The sequence below is a fragment of the Tympanuchus pallidicinctus genome, unplaced genomic scaffold (genome assembly GCF_026119805.1).
Source record: "Tympanuchus pallidicinctus isolate F22 unplaced genomic scaffold, pur_lepc_1.0 scaffold5, whole genome shotgun sequence".
NCBI lineage: Eukaryota > Metazoa > Chordata > Aves > Galliformes > Phasianidae > Tympanuchus > Tympanuchus pallidicinctus.
Genome location: NW_026294769.1, coordinates 18415885 through 18434869, shown reverse-complemented (window position 1 = coordinate 18434869; position 18985 = coordinate 18415885). Strand labels below are relative to the sequence as shown.

At 41.8% G+C, this 18985-nt stretch overlaps 1 protein-coding gene across 3 annotated transcripts in view; it reads left to right on the top strand.

The window, feature by feature from the left end:
• The window catches only part of GLIPR2 (GLI pathogenesis related 2), a 33124-nt gene that overhangs the window by 9362 nt on the left and 4777 nt on the right, over window positions 1-18985 (top strand). For 2 of the 3 annotated variants that reach the window (XM_052704161.1, XM_052704159.1), the window contains exons 2-3: window positions 9233-9341; window positions 13007-13110. In XM_052704161.1, the coding sequence (XP_052560121.1) occupies window positions 9233-9341; window positions 13007-13110 (213 nt within the window). Of the gene's footprint in view, window positions 1-2215; window positions 2316-9232; window positions 9342-13006; window positions 13111-18985 lie in introns of all 3 variants that reach the window. The other variant, XM_052704160.1, reaches the window with a different exon arrangement.

Here is an 18985-nt window from a genome sequence, read left to right as displayed (position 1 = left end):
CTTCAGTGTGCCACTCCCAACCCCAAACTGATCCAAATCTCTTGTTTTAATACATGCACAATCTCTGTTTGCAGATTGCTGATGCAGTCATAAGGCAATTGCTGTCTTTAGCTGTTATTTCCTGCATATTTGTTAGAGCACATCGGTTCTTTGTTCCAAAATTAGGAGCAATGGCAGACTAGAAATTCCTTCCACTAAGGTTTGAGTATTGTTTGCTCCGCTGAGAAGTTATACAAATAGAGCTTCAAAGTACGTGCTTATAGTTTTTTGTAACCTGTATCATACATTTCAAGTTAAAAGTGAACTGGGCCCTGGTTGCTGCTTTTGTGCTGTTTGAGCTATTTAAGCTGTGCATTAAGCTGAGATCCTGTCCTAACAATCAATTCATTGACTAAATCCCATCTGTCCTTTCCTCCAAACTGAAGTCTCTAAATTCCTTTCTGAGATTGATGTTTGCCTTTGCATGGGTGAGAGCAGCTATTCTGAAGAGCACAGCTCTGTGTTTTGTGTGAGATTTCCCGCTCTCGAGGACACACAGAAGACACAGGAGATGCGCAGAGATTTGTCTTTCCTGGGACATGTAGTAGAAATGTAATGGGTAGGGATCTGCCCGACCTCTCAGTGACATCCAGAGCACCTGCTCCTTTCCTGGATCAGAAGAATGAAGGGATTGCCTGAAGGCATACGTGTAGGCTTGTTTAGCTTGGAAAAGAGGAGGCTCCGGGGAGACCTCATTGTGGCCTTCCAATACTTGAAGGGAGTGTATAAACAGGAAGGGGAATGGCTCTTTACGAGGGTGAATAGTGACAGGACAAGGGAAAATGGCTTTAAACTGAGACAGAGAAGGTTTAGGTTAGATATTAGGAGGAAGTTTTTCACCCAGAAGGTGGTGACACACTGGAACAGATTGCCCAAGGAGGCTGTGGATGCCCCATCTCTGGAGACATTCATCTGGATGTGGCTCTGGGCAGCCTCGTCTGATGGCTGGTGACCCTGCAGATAGCAGGGGGGTTGAAACTCGATGATCTTCGAGGTGCTTTTCAACCCAGGCCATTCTGTGATTCATTCATTCTATGATTCATGTAGGGATACTCTAATTCATGTAAACTGGGCACTCTATTTTAGAACAAATCTCTTCAAAGCTGTTTCTTTAACTCTGTATCTTTGGTGAATTTATTTTGAGGTACAAGTATCCCCTTGGAAAACCAGCTCCGCTGTTTAAAATCTCAGTTGTTTGCAGGCATTTTGATTGGAGCTCCCTAATAGTGTGTTGTTTCTAGCTGTCAGATTATACTTAAAGTGTATTCTTTGCAAGTATTCTGATTGAAGACTTTGCATTGGTTTTGCTTCACTTAGTAGAACTGTGCATAATAAGACATCGGTACCTCTAACAGCCTTTTGCCTTGGATGTTGCAGTGTACTAAAACAAGCACATGCTGGAACTCCCCCATCAAACCATAGAGAAATGCCTGCCCTGGTTGTAACTGCTGCAAACACCGCAGCCAAATGTGGGGACCTCCTGTATCCTCCCACTAGCCTTCTCCTTTTGAACAGCATGTGGATTAGCAGTGTGATGCCGCCTCATCTCCCCAGAGAGCCCAAAGCAAAAACAAAAAAAACACCAAACATCAGGGAGTATTTCAGCAGGAAATGAGCTGATGGTGAGCTGTCTGCTTTTTGTTGCAGTGTTGCTAGGGCTCCGTCACCGCATGGCTCTGACCCCATGCAGCTGTGCGAGGAGGCCGGGGTCCGGAGCAGCGTCATCCCAGAGGGGATATCCACAGCAGCAGCTGCCTGGGGGCTGGGAAGGCAGAGAAAGGAAAGTGTCATTTCTTCCAATCCCCCTCCAACCCTGTGTGTTGGGGAAGGAACCTTGCCCTCCTTGCTTTCTAGAAACTAAGTGGAGGAGGTGGGGAGGGAATAATTTGCTCTTTGACTTCTGGATGGTGAGCGCAGAATGCTCTCAGAGAAGAATGAGCTCAGTAAATACTGAGAATCTTTTTACAGTGCTTGCTTTTCTTATTTTCTTTCTTCCCACCATCCCTGTCCCCTGCAAGTATGGGTGGGACTCCAAAGAAGTGACTGGGAGTTCCCCACTGCTGCCTATTGAGTCTGTGCAAAAATAAATAGGGACCAAGAAAGGGCTTTAACAAAGAGAAAGGAGATAGGAACCAAACTCAGTGCTGTTTTCCTTATTGCTTTTAATCTCCCTTAGAACTACATGCTGCTTTTAACTTTGAAGGTGCATCCTTGGAGCATGGCATAAAGGACTATAGTGCGTTTTCAGAAGGAGCTGCATCTCCAGCTGATGAGAGGTGAGAGTTTGTACTGCAGCATCTCAGGAGGAGGCAGCTGTAGCAGCTCCTAACAAAAGTACAGGTATACAAGAAAAATGACCTGTCTGCTTTCTGAAGAAATGTGACACAAGCTGCCAAACTGACAGCGCATTTTGTGTTGTTCGGTTTTACAGGACCCAGGGGATAGAGAAAATGAATGAATCTAAGCTGCTGGTAACCAGGCATTCATGTTTGGTAACAATGGGGCCCGTGCAGAACTTCATACAAGTTACTTGCTGTTTCTTTTTACACCAGAACTGAATCTGAGGAGGATGAAAAAAGAACCTTTAAAAAATGTAGCTAATTTAATTAAAAACCCTGCACTTCTCCAGTGTGTAGATGATGCTAATTACTCAGTTCATGTTCAGTAAATGAGAAATAATGGAAAATCCTCCAGGAAGACATCAGGCTTTGGCAAACAATGTTTGATGCCTAATCTTTACTTGTTTGTTGAATGAAATCATGCTTTGGGCAAAGTGGAGTGGAGGAGAATGCAGAAGCCATCATCCTTTGTAACAGTGGCTGCTCCTGTTTGTTGTTAGATTAGGAGCCTTAGTTTCTAACGTTCAAGGCAGACGAGTACCAGAAGTGGCTTGCAAAGAATGAGACACAAGGTGATGGTCTGTACTAACCAAAAGAGCTAGCAAGGTTTCTCATGCCATATAGTTACATGTCCAAAAACATCAGCTCTCCTTTCTGGGACCGCCAGGAAATCATTCTGAAAAAAATAATTAAGCATGACGAAAATTTATTTCTGAAAGTGAGTGAAAACATTCAACAAAGCTTTGTTTTCTGTCAGTATAATTGATCCATTTGGTAGTTTCTATCTTGTTTGGATTTGAACTTGTCTTTGTTGCTGCTCTTTGTACAGGAATGGAAAGTATGAGAAAAATAAGTCACTTGACTGTAAGTACAGAGTTGTTCGTTACATATCTGCACAGGCCAGAAGAATATTTCAGATAGCTGTTTTGGTGAAGGCCACTCTGTTCTCCTAAAGATTAGCTGAAGTTTATCTACATTATGTTTTTACAAGCAAATGCGAGCAAACTCTGCCCAGTCTTTGACGGTCTGAACAGAAACTGTTTCTGAGTCAGTGTGTGGCCTTGATGAGGAGGAGGAAGCAACGCCAAACTCTGGCTAATAATTCTACTCTAGAACTGGCTTGTGTACTGTAGGTTTGAGCCTGTAAGAGATGGCCAAGTCTTGGATGTTTTGGAGGAAGACAATATGGGCCTATTTAAGACCGCTGCAAACATTAATACTTTTCTGTGTTGACTGAGCTGAAGTTAGCAGGGTGAATCTAGGCTTTGAATAGAAATCATGTGGTCTTTGCCTGCTCTCAGCTGTAAGTATGCTTGTTAAATAGCTGCAGGAGATGATGACATTAGCTTCTTTCTGAAGGTTTGCAATGCCACCAGAGTAGCAGCAGGATTTGAAAGCCATCCTTCTAATTTTAATTGTGAAGACTGTCCCTGCACATCACAGAACTGGAGAAACCCAGGACATCTGGAGTTGGCGAGACCCACGAAGATCATGGAGTCCAATCCCTGGCTCCACACAGAACCATCCAAAATTCAAATTCTATGTCTGAGAGAAATGTCTAAATGCTGCTTGAACTCTGGCAGCTTGAGGCCATGCCCACTGCCCTGGAGAGCCTGTTCCATGGTTCCACCACCTTCTGGTGAAGGACCTCAGTAAATACAGCATCAGGGCGGGAAGAAGAGAAGAAAAGGAAAACCTTGCTTCACTTTCTTCTCCTGTGTAGTGTGGTCTTTAGGTCACCTGGGACTTTGCTTTTCAAATCATATGTGCCCTAGGAATTATGTCCAATTATGTCTAAGAATGTAAGGCCTTACTAATGAGAGGGTTTCCTTTTTAAAAAGGTTATCAGCTTCCTTACTGTCTATCTAGAGTGTGCGTATGTGTGTCGTATTTACTATACTGTGTTGTCCTCCTTAGCAGAATAGTGATAAAAATAACACTTTTTGATTGTCTCTTATATGCAAAGTCAATACTGACTTCTCCACATTTGGTGAGCAGCTCATTTCCAGTCTTCTGCGTGATGACCACTCCATGATAGCAACTATTTGTTGAAAGGTTTGCTGATCTCACTGTTTGGGGGGGAGAAGGGCTCCAACCAAAGCTCTTCTTTCTCTCACACACCCTTTTTCCCCAAAAAATGAAAGCAAGAACTTTGTCAGTAACTTCTGATTAGCTTTTCTTTCTTTATTTTTTTTATTCCAAGCTTATGTATCAGAAGGCTCTGCTGCTTTTCTGAGCTGTGCAGTTTCCAGGTTAGCAGGTGTTCCTTTTTAATCAGGAGAATCAATTGCCTAACAGTTTATAAAAGGCCTTAAGTGAGGAAGTAATCAACACTGACTGTTATGGCAAGAATAGGATTTGCAATCAAACAGTGACATGAGTAATGTCACTGAAACATTATTACACCAGTGGTTTTATATTCTGAGGCAGTATGCTTCACATTGAAAATGGGAGGGGAATAGTGTGCTATGTCACATGGAGCAGGTAATGCAAGCTTATTAAGCTGCCAGTTTCCTGTAGAGGAAACTTGGGTAATAAAATGAGTATGGAGTGTGTCCATCTGATTCAGTTAACTTAAACGTCTTAGTGTTATCCTGAAGCTCATCCCAGTGGTAGTGAGTGAAGGAAAAGTTGAGGCATAACTGAAAAACATCAGAGAATCTTCTTCCTGAAGAGAGATCTCCTGAACCAAAGGGGAAATTATTCTATTTCTGCTTAAAAACAAGAAAGTTCCAGGAAATTTCTCCCACTCAAGCTTGTATGTAACTCTATATCCTAATTCCTTTAATACTTTTAAGCAATACTTTCTGCTAAGTAAGAAAATCCATGTTGGAAAGGAAGTAGTCTAGCAACAGCTATGCTGAGCACAGGGAGTTTGGCACTGAAGGAGATCAGGTTTTGTGTTTGGAAGTGATGCATGAACTGGAATGCCTAATCCATGCTCCCAAATGACGTTTCTAGAAATCACATTAAGGGCCAGTCTTTGAAGAAATTTTTATCCCAGATGAGGAGCAGAAAGGAGCAATTAAGTACATGGAATAAGAAAAAAAAAGTAATCTTTGTGGCATTGCAGAGCCCACCCAGCTCTATATCACTATGAATGTTTATGTCCTCAACCCAAAATGCAGAGTCAAAATGTAACAGAAGTGTACCTGCCTTCATTTAAGCTTTCTCTGCAAGCTAAATATTCAGCATTTCTCCATTGAAGAAATTCTGTTCTCACAGTGTGAAATATTCAGCTATAGCTGGTTTCTTGAGAAGCATTTCAAGTGAAAATAAAAGTTGCTGATAATATATAAGCCAAGCATCTTCAGTCTTAGGTGAGAACGTGGTCATTAGCTGAAGTTGTTTTTACTTAAGAATTTTGTTTGTTTCCAATCTGTTAATGAAGTTGAAGCTTATCAAAATGTGAGTATCCTTAGTTATCTGGGAAGGTAATAAAGGACTTCTTGACATATTTACTTCGCAGTTCCTAAAGCTTCCGATGAATTTTCTCATAAAGTTGTTGGGCATATTAACAACTGTATTTGCTGCATCATCTTTCCACGCTCCATTACTACTGCCAGAATAGTACAGCTTTGCAGAGTCGAGGAAGACTAAAGATTTTAGTATTAAAGTAGAGCTGCACTTGATCTTGAAACAATTACCTCTGTGTGTGTTTTCTGTACAGCTTGCATTTGTGTCCGCTCTGTGCATTCTAATATTTGGCTTCTTTCTGCCTGGAGAGTGAATGTTCCTCCGTGTGTTCTGGGCAGAAAAGAGTGTAGAAATAATGTGCAGTATCCTGGCTAAAAATGAGTCACATTACCAGAGTTGTTGGTATCAGTTTTCAGCACTTATTTCTTCCCACACTGGTGGGTTCTTTGAAACATACTTAGTATCTGTCTTCAGAAATGTGATTCTAGCTGTTACATGAGTACATCTCTTCTTATTTATTTTGAGCGATGCACAGGCAGAGTAGAAAGATGAGGTCTATGTCATGGTTTGAAGATGAATTGGGGCAGTCATAATGGTATATTTCTGTGTTGGATTCTATGTGAGGTCCGGTTCTTGTTGCATCATCTTGCAAGATTCAGCTAGTGACTGCAGAGGTGGCACAGAGCAGCTGGTATCGTGGAGAACGTGTTGGGTAACTCACTTCAGTTGTGATGGCCAGTGTAAGGGAATAAGAGAGTAAGAGAAAATCTGATAGGAAAAGTCAGCCTAGACGCCTCTGCTTACTTTTCCACGCTCACACGAGCTAAACAAAACTGAAAAAGTCTGAAGAAATCTACCAGGTGTGCTCTGTACCACATCATGGGCTGTAAATTCATTGTTGCTTGCTGTCATATCTTAACACAGTGTTCCAGAAGAATCCACAACAGAGGTAAATATTTGAATAATGAGAAAGAGGCAACTGTAGATAATAGCATTAATTGTTTCTTGCAGTGCACAATGATTCATGTCCAAAACCAACTTTCTTGCAACAGGAAATATTTTTTTCTAGAAGCTTAAGCAGTCTATGTGAAGGAAAAAAAATGTACGTCTCCAAAGCTATTTGGGAAGCTGTTCTCATTTGAGTGGGAGCCTGAGAACTCTCATTAATTCTCACTTTTAATATCTGTCTTCTTGGACTATGGAACGTTGATTAAAATGGAAAAACTTAACAGGTATTCTAAAACAAATCTGTAATGTCTTTGGCAGTTGGGCGTCACTCTCCACGCTTCAGAGTGCAGAGGAGAACAAGTGGAGAGAGGGTGGTGTTTAGCACATGAGTTTGAGTCACTGTAGAGAAGTGGTTCTGTAGCAGACACCTTGGGAAAGGAAGAGAAAGGAGAAGGATGGGAGGGATCTCTAAGCCCAGTAGAGAAGTGTCTCCATGGCTAGAAGAAGCCATGTCCATGTTTTGTTGCTCTTTGTAATTCAAGTTGTTAGTACAGAGCTGGATTGTGCTATATGTCTGTTAGGGGATGGATTGACAAAGCCTGCATTTCAGTTCAGTTCAAGCTTTTGTTTCCTAGAAATTTAATTTGTTATTGTAAGTGAAAACAAATTATTTAAATTAAAACTTTGGCATTTGCAGATAGATTGTATATGCACTCTTTAATGCTGAGCTGATGAGAAATTAAGTCTAGGTGATGACAGTCACAAACTCCTATGCAGAAAAATGCAGCCTGGAGTATGCGATGCAACTTCCAAAGCTGTTCATTTCAGCTTTTTTGATTAGCAAACTATCTTAAAATGTCTCTGCTGGAATCTTGTGCCCTCGTATCAGCAAAGTTAAGTCAGTTGGCTGTAGGCTTGCCTTACTCAGTAACCTGTGATAAGCATCTAGAAATAGGCCATGACCTACAGGCCACACAAATGAGAGTTTTAAGATCCTGGCTCAATGTAATCAATTAATGACAATAAGGAGGATGAAACTGTTTTGTTAGCAAAGAGTGAGTGGTGCTTAAACACTGAAGTAGAGATGCCTGGTTTCTTTGATGGTATGCAACATGTGGCACAAAGTTGAAGGAAAACCTTAGAGCTGGAATGTGATGGGGCAGATACCATTTCAGTGGGATTTCTGTTGGTGAATTCTCAGCTGTCTTATGGCAACAATTTTATACAAAATAAATAAATATAGCCTGAAAGCATGTTGTTGGGGAATACGTTAGGTACGTGTCCACAAAAACACAGTGGTGTTTTTGTGTTGGAGGAAGTGAGAATTGAACTAATTCAATTCCATATTCTGTTCAAAGTTATGAAGTACTGAGTGAAACGATAATGACTTTTTATGTGCATTTGGACATTGAGATTAGTTTAGGTCACCATATTATCTTAAGGCTGTTGTTAGAACCAGTGAAAACTCAGACTGCAGCTAAAAGCACAAGTGTGGGTTGGCTAATTACCTTAGAAAAAAGTTGCAAGAACAGTGTATGCAAACTGACAGCTATACTGTGAGAGAATGCATCGTTACAAACAGCAGAAGAGTGTACATGCTAATAAAGGAAGAGATGAGTGATTATAGTTGTTAAAATCAAGCAGTGAGAGCAACTTGAGAAATCTAAATTAACAACAGGAAAAACTTTCTAGTCATGAGATCTACTTGGGCTTTGAAAGAATCTTAAATGGAAAATAGTGGGAGTCTTTCTAATTAGAACATTCAGAGTTATAGAATAGAATATAGAATTATAATGCTGATAATATATGTCATAAATGATGTCACAAATTGCATTAATAAATGTAAATCTGTGTCACTGTAATGGAATAAATACTAAAGCATGCCTTGGCCTGTCCAGAAGCTTCTGCAGTACAGAGAAAGTGAAAACTGTCTTTCTGTTTTAAAGACACTATCCATGCTTCTCTGACTGTCCCCAAACCCTATTTCAGGTTTCAAATTTCTCTTGAAGCAGGAAATTCCATTAGGTAGCCAGCTGCAGGGACGAGTTGGGTTGTTTTTTTTGTTTTGCTTTGTTTTTTTTTTTTTCCTCCTTTTGAAACTTCATCAAGGCAAAGAAGAGAGAACATTGAAGAGGACCTAATTCTCACTTATTTCAATTTCTTTGCAGTGGTCGTGTGGTTTATAGAAATCTTGAAATGAGAGTCAGTCAAACTGACCTTAAATCACCTCCTTATTGAGAAAGGGAGTGAAGTTCACTTTTCTCTTCAATCTTTAGTAAGATTGTACCATTCCACTGGAATTGCCTCTTAGAGTTCCTGGATGGAAGGCATCAATGGTTTGTATCATCCTACTTGTAAGCAGTGAGAGTGGCATACTCCTGTTTTTCAGTCCCACCTTCTCCAGCATCTTAGTTTTCAGGGTATGTTTTTCTGTCTTCACTGATGTCTGTATTTGACAGACTTTTCCAACTTTTTTAATGTGATTTCAGCTTCCAAACAATTTGCTGAAGAGGTCTTGAAAGCACACAATGACTACAGGAAGAAACACGGAGTCCCCCCATTAAAACTCTGCAAGAAGTTAAACAGAGGAGCCCAACAGTGAGTTCAGTCCTTTCTTTTCTCTGATAAGATTTCTGTCACTTTTATTGACTAGATTTGAGTGTGCACACTGCAAAAATACTTTTCTTTTTGACATGCTGGTACTCAGTGAAGGCCTACTGGATGGAAAGTGATGCACTCTACTCTTTTTGTCTTCCTACCCAACTCTTTTCTTCCTTTCTTTCTCCATCAAATAGCACCACCTAATCATATGTGCACTTCTCTGGTCACAACAGTGTAAATCTTTCTTGCATTTTCTTTGAGACGTGGGCTGCATCTCTCTACGCCTGTGTATCTCCTTTACAGAAGGTAATTGCCTAAAGCATGCTTCGCTCCCAACTGCATCAAATGATGTATTGTCAGCTGCATGAGAACATCTGCTGCTGCTGAAATAGCGAGGAAAATAACTTTTTCACGGTTGGAAGTGATGACTGGTCTTCCTACTGCCTGATTTAAGTCTTTCTTACAGTGACTTTAGACCACTTTTGCTTTTCCTCTTTGCTGCATGTATGTGACAACCAGATTGTTTCCTTTCTCTCTGTAGTAAACTTTTTCAAAGTGGTTTTCACAAAATCATAGAATCATAGGATGATTGAGGTTGGAAGGGACCTCTGGAGCTCATTTGGTATTCTATTTATTTGCAGACTGAGGTATAGATCTTTGCGATATGAAGGACATACTTGAAGGAAAAAATGCTGATTAAACTCTTCCAAAAATAAATGTCTTCCCATAACAGCTAAATGGTGGTCAGTTTGATCCCAGCAAACATGAGATCTCACCTCTGATTGCACTTTCTACCATAACCATGCGGGGTTTTCCATGCCAGCTGGCTCAGAACCAGAGAGGTTGTGGTGTTTCCAGAACCCAGTTTATTCTTAGCATCATGCTGCACTTTGCCATAAAGATGGTTCAGTTCTCTCAGCCTAGAACGGAGATCTCTACAAGGTGTTGTGCCATACAACACGCCATGTACAGGGCATGTACATGTGCCCTCTGGCAGCAATCCATGTTAATTTTGTCTGCCTTCTTTCCTCTTCTTTTTTGAGACACCATGATAACTAGATACGGTATTTCTGTGATGCCAGTGACTGCATACCTATGTAGTCTTGGTCTTCTTCCTGTTCTTCAAAGATTTGGGGTTTTTCTGCTTTATCTGATGCCTCACAACGAGGAAGAGATTTCACTGACTTATCCCTTCTTTGCTCTTCCAACTTCTATAGTTGGGTTGAGCAAATCAATTTGTATGAATAGTAGAAATTATTCTGTGAAATAGACATTTCTCCACATTTCTCCATTTAGATCCTTCTGGAGTTCCTCACAATCCTCTCTGGTCTCAGCTGACTTCCTTCACTGTGTTGAATAGCAGTTGGAAGCCTTTGGTAACTTATAAGTATTAAAGTTGTGTTTAGAAACTGGTGCAATTGTTCAATAGCAAGAACCAGAAATGTTTTGTTCCGAATAGCAGACATGAAATTTGAGAAATCTTATTTTTTCAAGTTAGATGATGCATAATCTAAAATTCAAAAGCTTCAAAGAGCTTCGCTTTTTCTTTTCACTGTATCTGGTATCTTTGTTGAAATGTGTCTGATGTATCTTTTCTTCTCTGTCTGTATTAAAAATGGTGTGCTTTCCACTATTTTCAGTCCCAAGAATGGAGACAGGCTAACTGAATTGATTATTGGATCCCTGTTTTAGGATGAGTGAGTCACCCTCAGCAGGTGTCTGTTTATATCTGACTGTAATGAAGCACAGGGTGATGATCTCAGATACAAATCTCATGTTTTCAGCTGCCTGAGCAGGAGGGAATTAATCACCCTTTGTCTCAAATCCTTGGCAACTTTGTCCCAGTCTTACCTCTTTCTTGGAATATGCAAATCCTTAAAGAGAAGCAGCGCAGGACTATGGGGATAGAGGACATGAAGAAGTGTCAAGAGATCCTTTAGTTCTAGATCTAGCAGATTCACAACTGGCAAGCTTTCATTATTTCTAAACTACTGGTGGTAGCTCAATGTGGTATTTTTGTTTGATTTCTTTTCTTAGAAGGATAGGACAAAAGGAAAGCAGGACCTAATGACTAAAGTACTACCTTGGGCCAAAATGCTCAGCTAGGCAATCCTGTGTCTGACAGATGCCAAGCTTTGGGAAGAAGCAGCAGGACAAGATATACATAGTGATCCTTGCTCTGTTATCTTCTCCTGGAAATTACAAAATTGTCTAGGAAATTGTGGTTTTCCTAAATATTAGGTAGTATCTTTTTTTATTTTTATTTTTTGGTTATAGGTGTCTAATAGCCCCTGAATACACACTCTGTAATTTTCACTAGCTTCTTTCAGATCCCCATGTGTTTTGGTGTCTGCCTCATTGGTGATAAGCTTTGTAGCACACTATGGAACGATTGTTTTGTTTTATTTGACTTTTAAATCTACCTGATGATTTCTGATGCTGTGAGAAATGACAAATGGTCTTTTGAGTTTGAATGTCTCTGCACTGAAGCCTTTCCAATGCTGACTAAAGGGAATAATCCTTTTACACATGAAGTTATTTTTAATCCCATTGTAATTAGACAATCAAAGTACCTCCCACACTCTCATGTGTTAACTTCTATGGAAACAATGCTTCTTATCCCTGTGCTGCTACACACATTTGTTGTTTCAAATTCTCCCTGTGATTTCTTTCTCTTTTCACTCTGACTGAATCCCAGCTTCAGTCCAGTCTATTTTATGTAGAAATCAAGTTAATGGTGCAGAGTTTTTGGAACTGTTCTCTACTTATCAATTAAAACTGGTTTAAGCACACTTTCTATTTTTTGATAGTAAAACACTAGCAAAACATTGAAGTGGCCCCAGGACTTCTGCAAATATATGCTGGAAATCTCCATCTAGTGTTACAGTGAGTCATTGACTGTCCCCTGTTTGAGGAAGGCTTGGATTTTGCTCCCTTTCCCATATGTACATCTGATTTATGAATTATTTACGTGCTGATTTTTGAAGCTATATTATCTCTTGCAGGTTACTCCAGTGAGGGGGTTTGGAAATGTTGAGATTTGTAGCAATGCTTATAAATGCTTCCCTTTCCCCATTAAAGTTGCAGCTGTGGATTTCCAGGTGCTGGGTAGACAGGATGAAGGGAGATCTACATTCTGTTTCTTTTAGACCTTTCTCATCCATGGCACAAGGGCTCAGAAATACATGCAAAATGCTCTCTGGACTTTCCTTTCTCATGAGTGCTAGATCTATACAGGTGTAAAGCATCCCTGGCATCAGAGATTTGCAACTGAATAACTTCACTTAAACTGCCATCTTCTAACAGGACAAGGGGAAATGGTTTAAAACTAAAAGAGGGGAAATTTAGACTGGGGATAAGAAAAAAGTTTTTTACAGTGAGAGTGGGGAGGCACTGGCACAGGTTACCCAGAGATGTGGTGAATGCTCCATCCCTGGGGATGTACAAAGTCAGGCTGGTTGGGGCTCTGAGCAACCTGATGTAGCTATAGGTGTCCCTGCTCATTGCAGGGAAGCTCGATGAGATGGCCTTTAAAGGTCTCTTCCAACTCAAACGATTCCATGATTCTAACATTCCTTGTTTGCATTTCCTCTTTCTCTTCCTTCACCTCTCCATCCTCTTTATCTGCAGTCTGTAACATAACGTGTGCATCCCTTTGCTAGGTATGCAGAAGAACTGGCAGCCTCAAGGGTCCTCAAACACAGCTCTGAGTCTGCTAATGGAAAATGTGGAGAGAATTTGGCCTGGGCATCCTACGATCAACCAGGTAAACTTTCTTCCCTTGCTGTCTCACAGACACCATATAAATAGCCTGTTTCATTTTCCTCGGGCTCAGAGCATGAGTGAGCTGGATGTCAGGGCTGGTTGCAAGAGTACTGCCATTGCCTTCACTTCCAAAAAGTGGCCACTGCAACCTAACCTACGTTCCATGGGCACATGCTTCTGGTATGCAGACACTTGCATTGCTGAAAGCAAGAAACACAGATGTGCACTGAAGGGGTAATGCATTGTGGCAGCAGGTTATGTCCCTTTAAAGATAGCATTTGGTGGCCAGGCTGTTCTGTATATCCCAACTGTGCACCTTCTTTGAATTCTGTTTCATGGGAGGGGAGAAGGAAGCTGTCAATGCCCTGTTCTTCACCTTTATTCTTTGTTTGCCCTAGCCTCAGTAAAGGCTGACCACAGGTCAACTGTGGTGAGGGAGGTGGAAAAATGGCAATTGCATGCTACACAGCAGTTCCTGTTTTGGAGGTCAAATAGACAGTGGGAAACCAAAGTGACAAAGGCAAGTGTGTTAGGCAACATCTGATCTCTTCTGCTCTGTCAGTAAACAGAAGGTTTGAGCTCTTTTCCCTGCCTTCATTTCTGAAGATAAAAGTTCTCCGTATATTTTCTGATCATAAATGTAGCACATAATAGGCAGCCCTCTGTTTGGATACCCAAGGAGCTGAATTGTGGCCATGCTGACAGCCTGCAGTGAGCACTCAGAGCTATGCTCAGCAGGCTCTTCCCTCTTTCCTCCTCCAGCATGCAGAGTTAATGCCTCCGCCTGCTGAGAGAGCAGTTGGTGTGTATTATGAGTGACCGCTTGCTTTCTTTATTTCCATCCACCCCTGGAATTCACAATGCAGTTTAGAGGAGATAGGAGCTCATTTGTGTGGACTGTAGGTCCTGTTTTAAGGACCTGGAAATTTTAGTAACTGAGTTCTAGGCCCAGGGGCACTGCTGGATTCCTTTGCAAGTGCTAGCTGTAGCCCTGCATGGGTACCTTTTTATATTGAAAAATAAACCTGGGGTGGAAAACTCTAATTGGATCTACTAATACTTGACGTTCAGTCGATTGCAAGAGTCTGAGGTAAGTCTTCAGAGCAGCATGGGAACAAACAGATGTATGGCAAAATTTGCACAGTGCCTATGACTCACTGAGCTAACTTCTTCCTTCTTGTTTATGCTGATGGCCTATGCTCTTCCCCTGAGGTTAAAGAAACAGGCTTCTCATTCAGAGAGCTGGAAACAACACACATGGATCCTTCCATAAATTATATAATGCTAGTCCTTTTTTGGATCGCACTTGTTTTCTTCTATGCACTGTTTCCATGCATAACTTGCCAGTTTTGAGCAGTTTTTTATTGCTATTTTTTATTCATAGAATTGACTGCCTTCCTGAGAAAAATAAGCTACATCTTTTGTTCTGTGCTACATTTCCTATGTGTCAGGATGAGTCAGAGTATCAGAGTAAGAAAACTCCTTGTTCAGAGAAAGCTGTTCTGTCCAGGCTTAGTTTTCATCTCTGTGGAGCTGGTTACTTCTTCCTCTTTTTGTCATACAGTTCCCTCTGGATAGTTAATTTGTAGCCTGCTCAATGAGGCTGAAATTTGTACTAGGCATCTATTCAAGGGCTTAATAAAGGGAGACTGTCTTCCTCCCCAGATAAAGAAAAACTCAATAAACCTCCAGCTTAGTGTGTTTTCTCTCTGACAGAAGTAATGCTATTGTTTATTTTGACTCTTATGGAGTTCTGTGATAATGCCAGAAGATAAATTTATTGTTTCAGAGATGATTTAAGCTTTAAATTGTAAGAGTCTTTTAGTTTCACCCCTCTCCTGGCTCAGGAATCGCTTACGTTGTATTCAGGATTTTGGAGTTACACAGCCTGAAGCTGTGGCTGGAAATATATTTATCCCTGTAATCCAAGAAATAGCTGACAGCCGCTTCCTCCCTCCAGTCCTTCAGGAACTGCTCTGTGGCAGACTTCTCTTTGTCTCTGTTCACGTAAGTGAGCTGTCATCTGCCACTGCTACAACAGAGACCACAGCCTGCCTGGGCAGCTGCACTGTGTCAGGCTTCTTAGGACGCCTCATGTCATTTCTCATGTACGGGGAGGCCTAAGGCAAGCACTGAATGATTCAGTTCTGGTTGGGATGAATGCTGTCATGAAGAGTGTGTGTGTAGTCCCTGAAAACACTGCAGCTGATGATGAACTTTGGGGAGTTTGTAAGAGAAATTCACTGCTTGGTATTACCTAAATCTATTATGGGAGGAACCTGGGTTTGGCTACAAAATCAGGTCTAGTGTGCAGAGCAGCACAGGCACATTCTGCCCCAGCCCTGAAGGAGCACGCTCTGACTCACAAATATGGTTACTTCAGGCATCTGTGGCTCTCTATTCCTCTCCAATACCAGATTTTCACAGTACTGCTAAAAATTCCCCCATTCCTGGAGGCTCAAGGCCAGGTTGGATGGGGCCCTGGGCAGCTGAGCTGGTGAGGGGCAGCCATGCCCATGGCATGGGGTGGGGATGGGTGGGCTTTGAGGGCCCTTCCAACCCAAACCATTCTGTGATTCCATGATTCTGTGAAAATGGACCTTCATGAGAGATGCTGAAAGTAGAGAATTACACCCTCTGAGATAACTTCTGGTGGAAACTTAAATTCACCTCTCCTGCTTTCCCCTAAGAAAGTGGAAGGGAAATTGGTAACAACAGCTAGGAAACACTAAAGGAAAGATGTGAGGTTTAGGGTACCTGGTTTGTCGATTTCTGTGGTGCTTCTCATCCTCACACAGAGGTGTAATCTATGTGCTGTAATCTTACTAGAATGCTGTTAATGATTTTCTCAGATGGCTTGAAAATTTAAGGTTTCTTAGGTATAAGGAGAGACAGTAAGAGTGGCCACAGAGAAATTAAACATCAGGTGAGCAGAATACAGTAGTTGGGCTGCTACAGCCTTGTGCCCCTGGGTCCAAGCAGTCAGTGAGGCAAGAGTATATTCCCAGGCATGCATAGAATCATAGAATGGCTTGGGTTGGAAGGGACCTCAAGGATCATGAAGCTCCAGCTCCCCTGCCACAGTCCTCCAACCTCCACATTTAACACTAGACCAGGCTGCCCAGGGCCCCATCCAATCTGGCCTTGAGCACTTCCAGGGACGGGGCATCCACAACCTCTCTGGGCAGCCTGTTCCAGCACCTCACTACTCTCTCTGTAAAGAACTTCTCCCCGAACATCCAACCTAAAACTTCCCTCCTTCAACTTGAAACCATTTCCCCTTGTTCTGCTGTTGTCTATCCTTCAAAGAGTTGACTCCCCTCCTGTTTGTAGGCTCCCTCTAGGCATTGAAAGGCTGCAATCATGTCACCCCAAAGCCTTCTCCGGGCTGAACAAGCCCAATTTCCACAGCCTGTCTTTATTTGAGAGGTGCTCCAGCACTCTGATCATATTAGCGGCCCTCCTCTGCACCCTCTCCAACAGCTCCCTGTCTTTCCTGTATTGGGGCCTCAGACCTGGATGCAGTACTCCAGATGGGGCCTCATGAGGGCAGAGTAGAGAGAGGCAATCACCTCCTTGTCCCTGCTGGCCACCCCTCTTCTGATGGAGCCCAGGATGCATGTACACGCATGCATAGACAGCGTGTACATACATATATGTATGAGCAGGTGGCCACACAGATCAACACAGGCAGGTACAGGCATTATTTACACGAACAGCATCAATGCCCTTATCCTGTGCCCCTTTCTGGCCCATCAGGTCAAACATCTACTGTTGGAATATGTATAAATGATATATATGCATTTATTTCCAACAATGGATTCTTAAAAATGTATATAATAAAATATTATTGGCAATATAAAATAATGTATATAAAATATATTCTTTTCCCAGTAATGGGAATTTGGGTACCTTCAGCTGTTGGGCTCAGACACCTGGTCTGTCCATTAGCTGCCCCTGTATCCCAGCTACAGGGGATGGATGCTGGATGTACAACCCCATGGAGGTGCAGTTCCACTCTAGCTGCTGGTACAGGCCCTCTCATCCATGCACACTCAGCTCTCTGGGCTCCTCTTCTCCCTTGGTGCTGATGCAGCCCATGAGAGTGAGATTCAGCCTGATTGGAAGTGAACCAAGCAGGTCATCAGTCAGCTGTTGTTAGAAGGGTGGAGCTGAACATACATTTCCATAGAAAAAGTGTTGAAACTGTAAATGTGGTTTACAACAATGCAAAGAGGAAGGATGTTTTTTTTAAAAAAAAAGTAGTATAGTAACTGGCTCTGCCACCAGAAGAGGAACTGCAGGTTGTAGGACAAATCTGCATGGTTTTGGTAGAACTGAACTTCCATCATTTCTGCCAGAATCCACAGTGATTCATGGGAATGCCATCTCTTTTCTCTTTTTCCTTCTGCTTGAAATGCATTTTGAACAATATTGTTCAAACAACAACCTTGTTTTGGAGGGGACTTTTAGGGGAGTCAGAGCTGTTTTCAGAGAAAAATTCCAGTGCAAGGTCAATTGGGCTCTGAGTATAATTGCATCACACAATTCCAGTGCAAGGTCAATTGGGCTCTGAGTATAATTGCATAACTTGAAATGGAAATACTATGGTCAGTTCTCTGAACCAGCACATCTGAGGATGCAAGTTGCTATCGAAGGGGCTCAGTGCTCTGCTGACTGCTGTGTTGGCCTCTTTCTATTTATTTCCTCCAGCCCCTGGGAAGCCCAGGGGTCACTGGGCTAACAGCAGTTTTCCCATAGTTGCATGCGTACCAGTTATTATACTGAACAGTTCTTTCTTGTTCGCCTGCAATAAGTTTTTGGGCACCGTGGCTGGGAATTAACACATGGTAAATTGTGTTACGTGCTTATGCTTGTTGTCCTTCTTGAGCAGGACTGGATTATTCTTTTACCTGATGCCATTGCCATCTTCTCTGAATTTAAAGTGTTATCAGATTTTCACATTATAGTATTCTTTAAATAATATATATGTATCTATCTTTGTAAAAACTTCTATGTCTCTCACAATCTTTCCATTATGCTGAGCTTAAGTTTTACTCACACAGAGCCTAGATGCATTTCTTAGAGCTACAGTAGACAGCGTGGTGTTGACTTTCTCTTGGACTACTCTTTCATGCCATGTCACACTGCAGGGGACAGTGAAGTACTAGTAGCACTGAAAGTGCAGTCCTACATTTGTAAAGGTTCATTTACATAGTGTAGTCACTTAAGCACTTGTACATACAAAGTGCATATGCTCTATAAGGTCTGACATGTCTGCTGAAGCACTCTGTGCTTCTATTCAACAAAGATTTGTTTAGCTTTTGTACTATATGTTTTTTGTTTTTCCTTTGACTTACACACAGATTGCTCTTGGCACATGTTTTAGTCTTTTAGCTTTACTTAGAGTAGCAAATGAGCAGGTATTGTATTTGCTTTACAGACTCTAGCCATTAAGCAGGTCTTCTGGTGTTGTTGTTTGGTACTGGGCAAGCAGGGAAAGAAGGAACCTGTTGTTACTCCCAGAACATTTACTTCAGGAATCAAAACATGTTTGCTACATCTTTATGTAGAAAATATAAACAAACTCACTAAGTGAGCCCCATTCCTAACAAGCAGTGTGCTATGGATCAGTTCCTAGAACTTCCAGTTCACAAACCTCTCAGAGATGGCAATTCACTCAGTATTTTCTTTCAAGTGACAGCTCTGACAGCCAGGCTGCCAGGCTAACAACGCCATCAGTTGAGCAGATTGCACTCGTGAGTCTAAAGAGGTGAACAGCTCAGCGTCTGACTTCAGGAACAGCGCAAGTTTGAGACTTTTTGCTGTGAAATAGCAAACTGTGAGTCATTGTGGTTCTGCAGCCAACGGTCCGC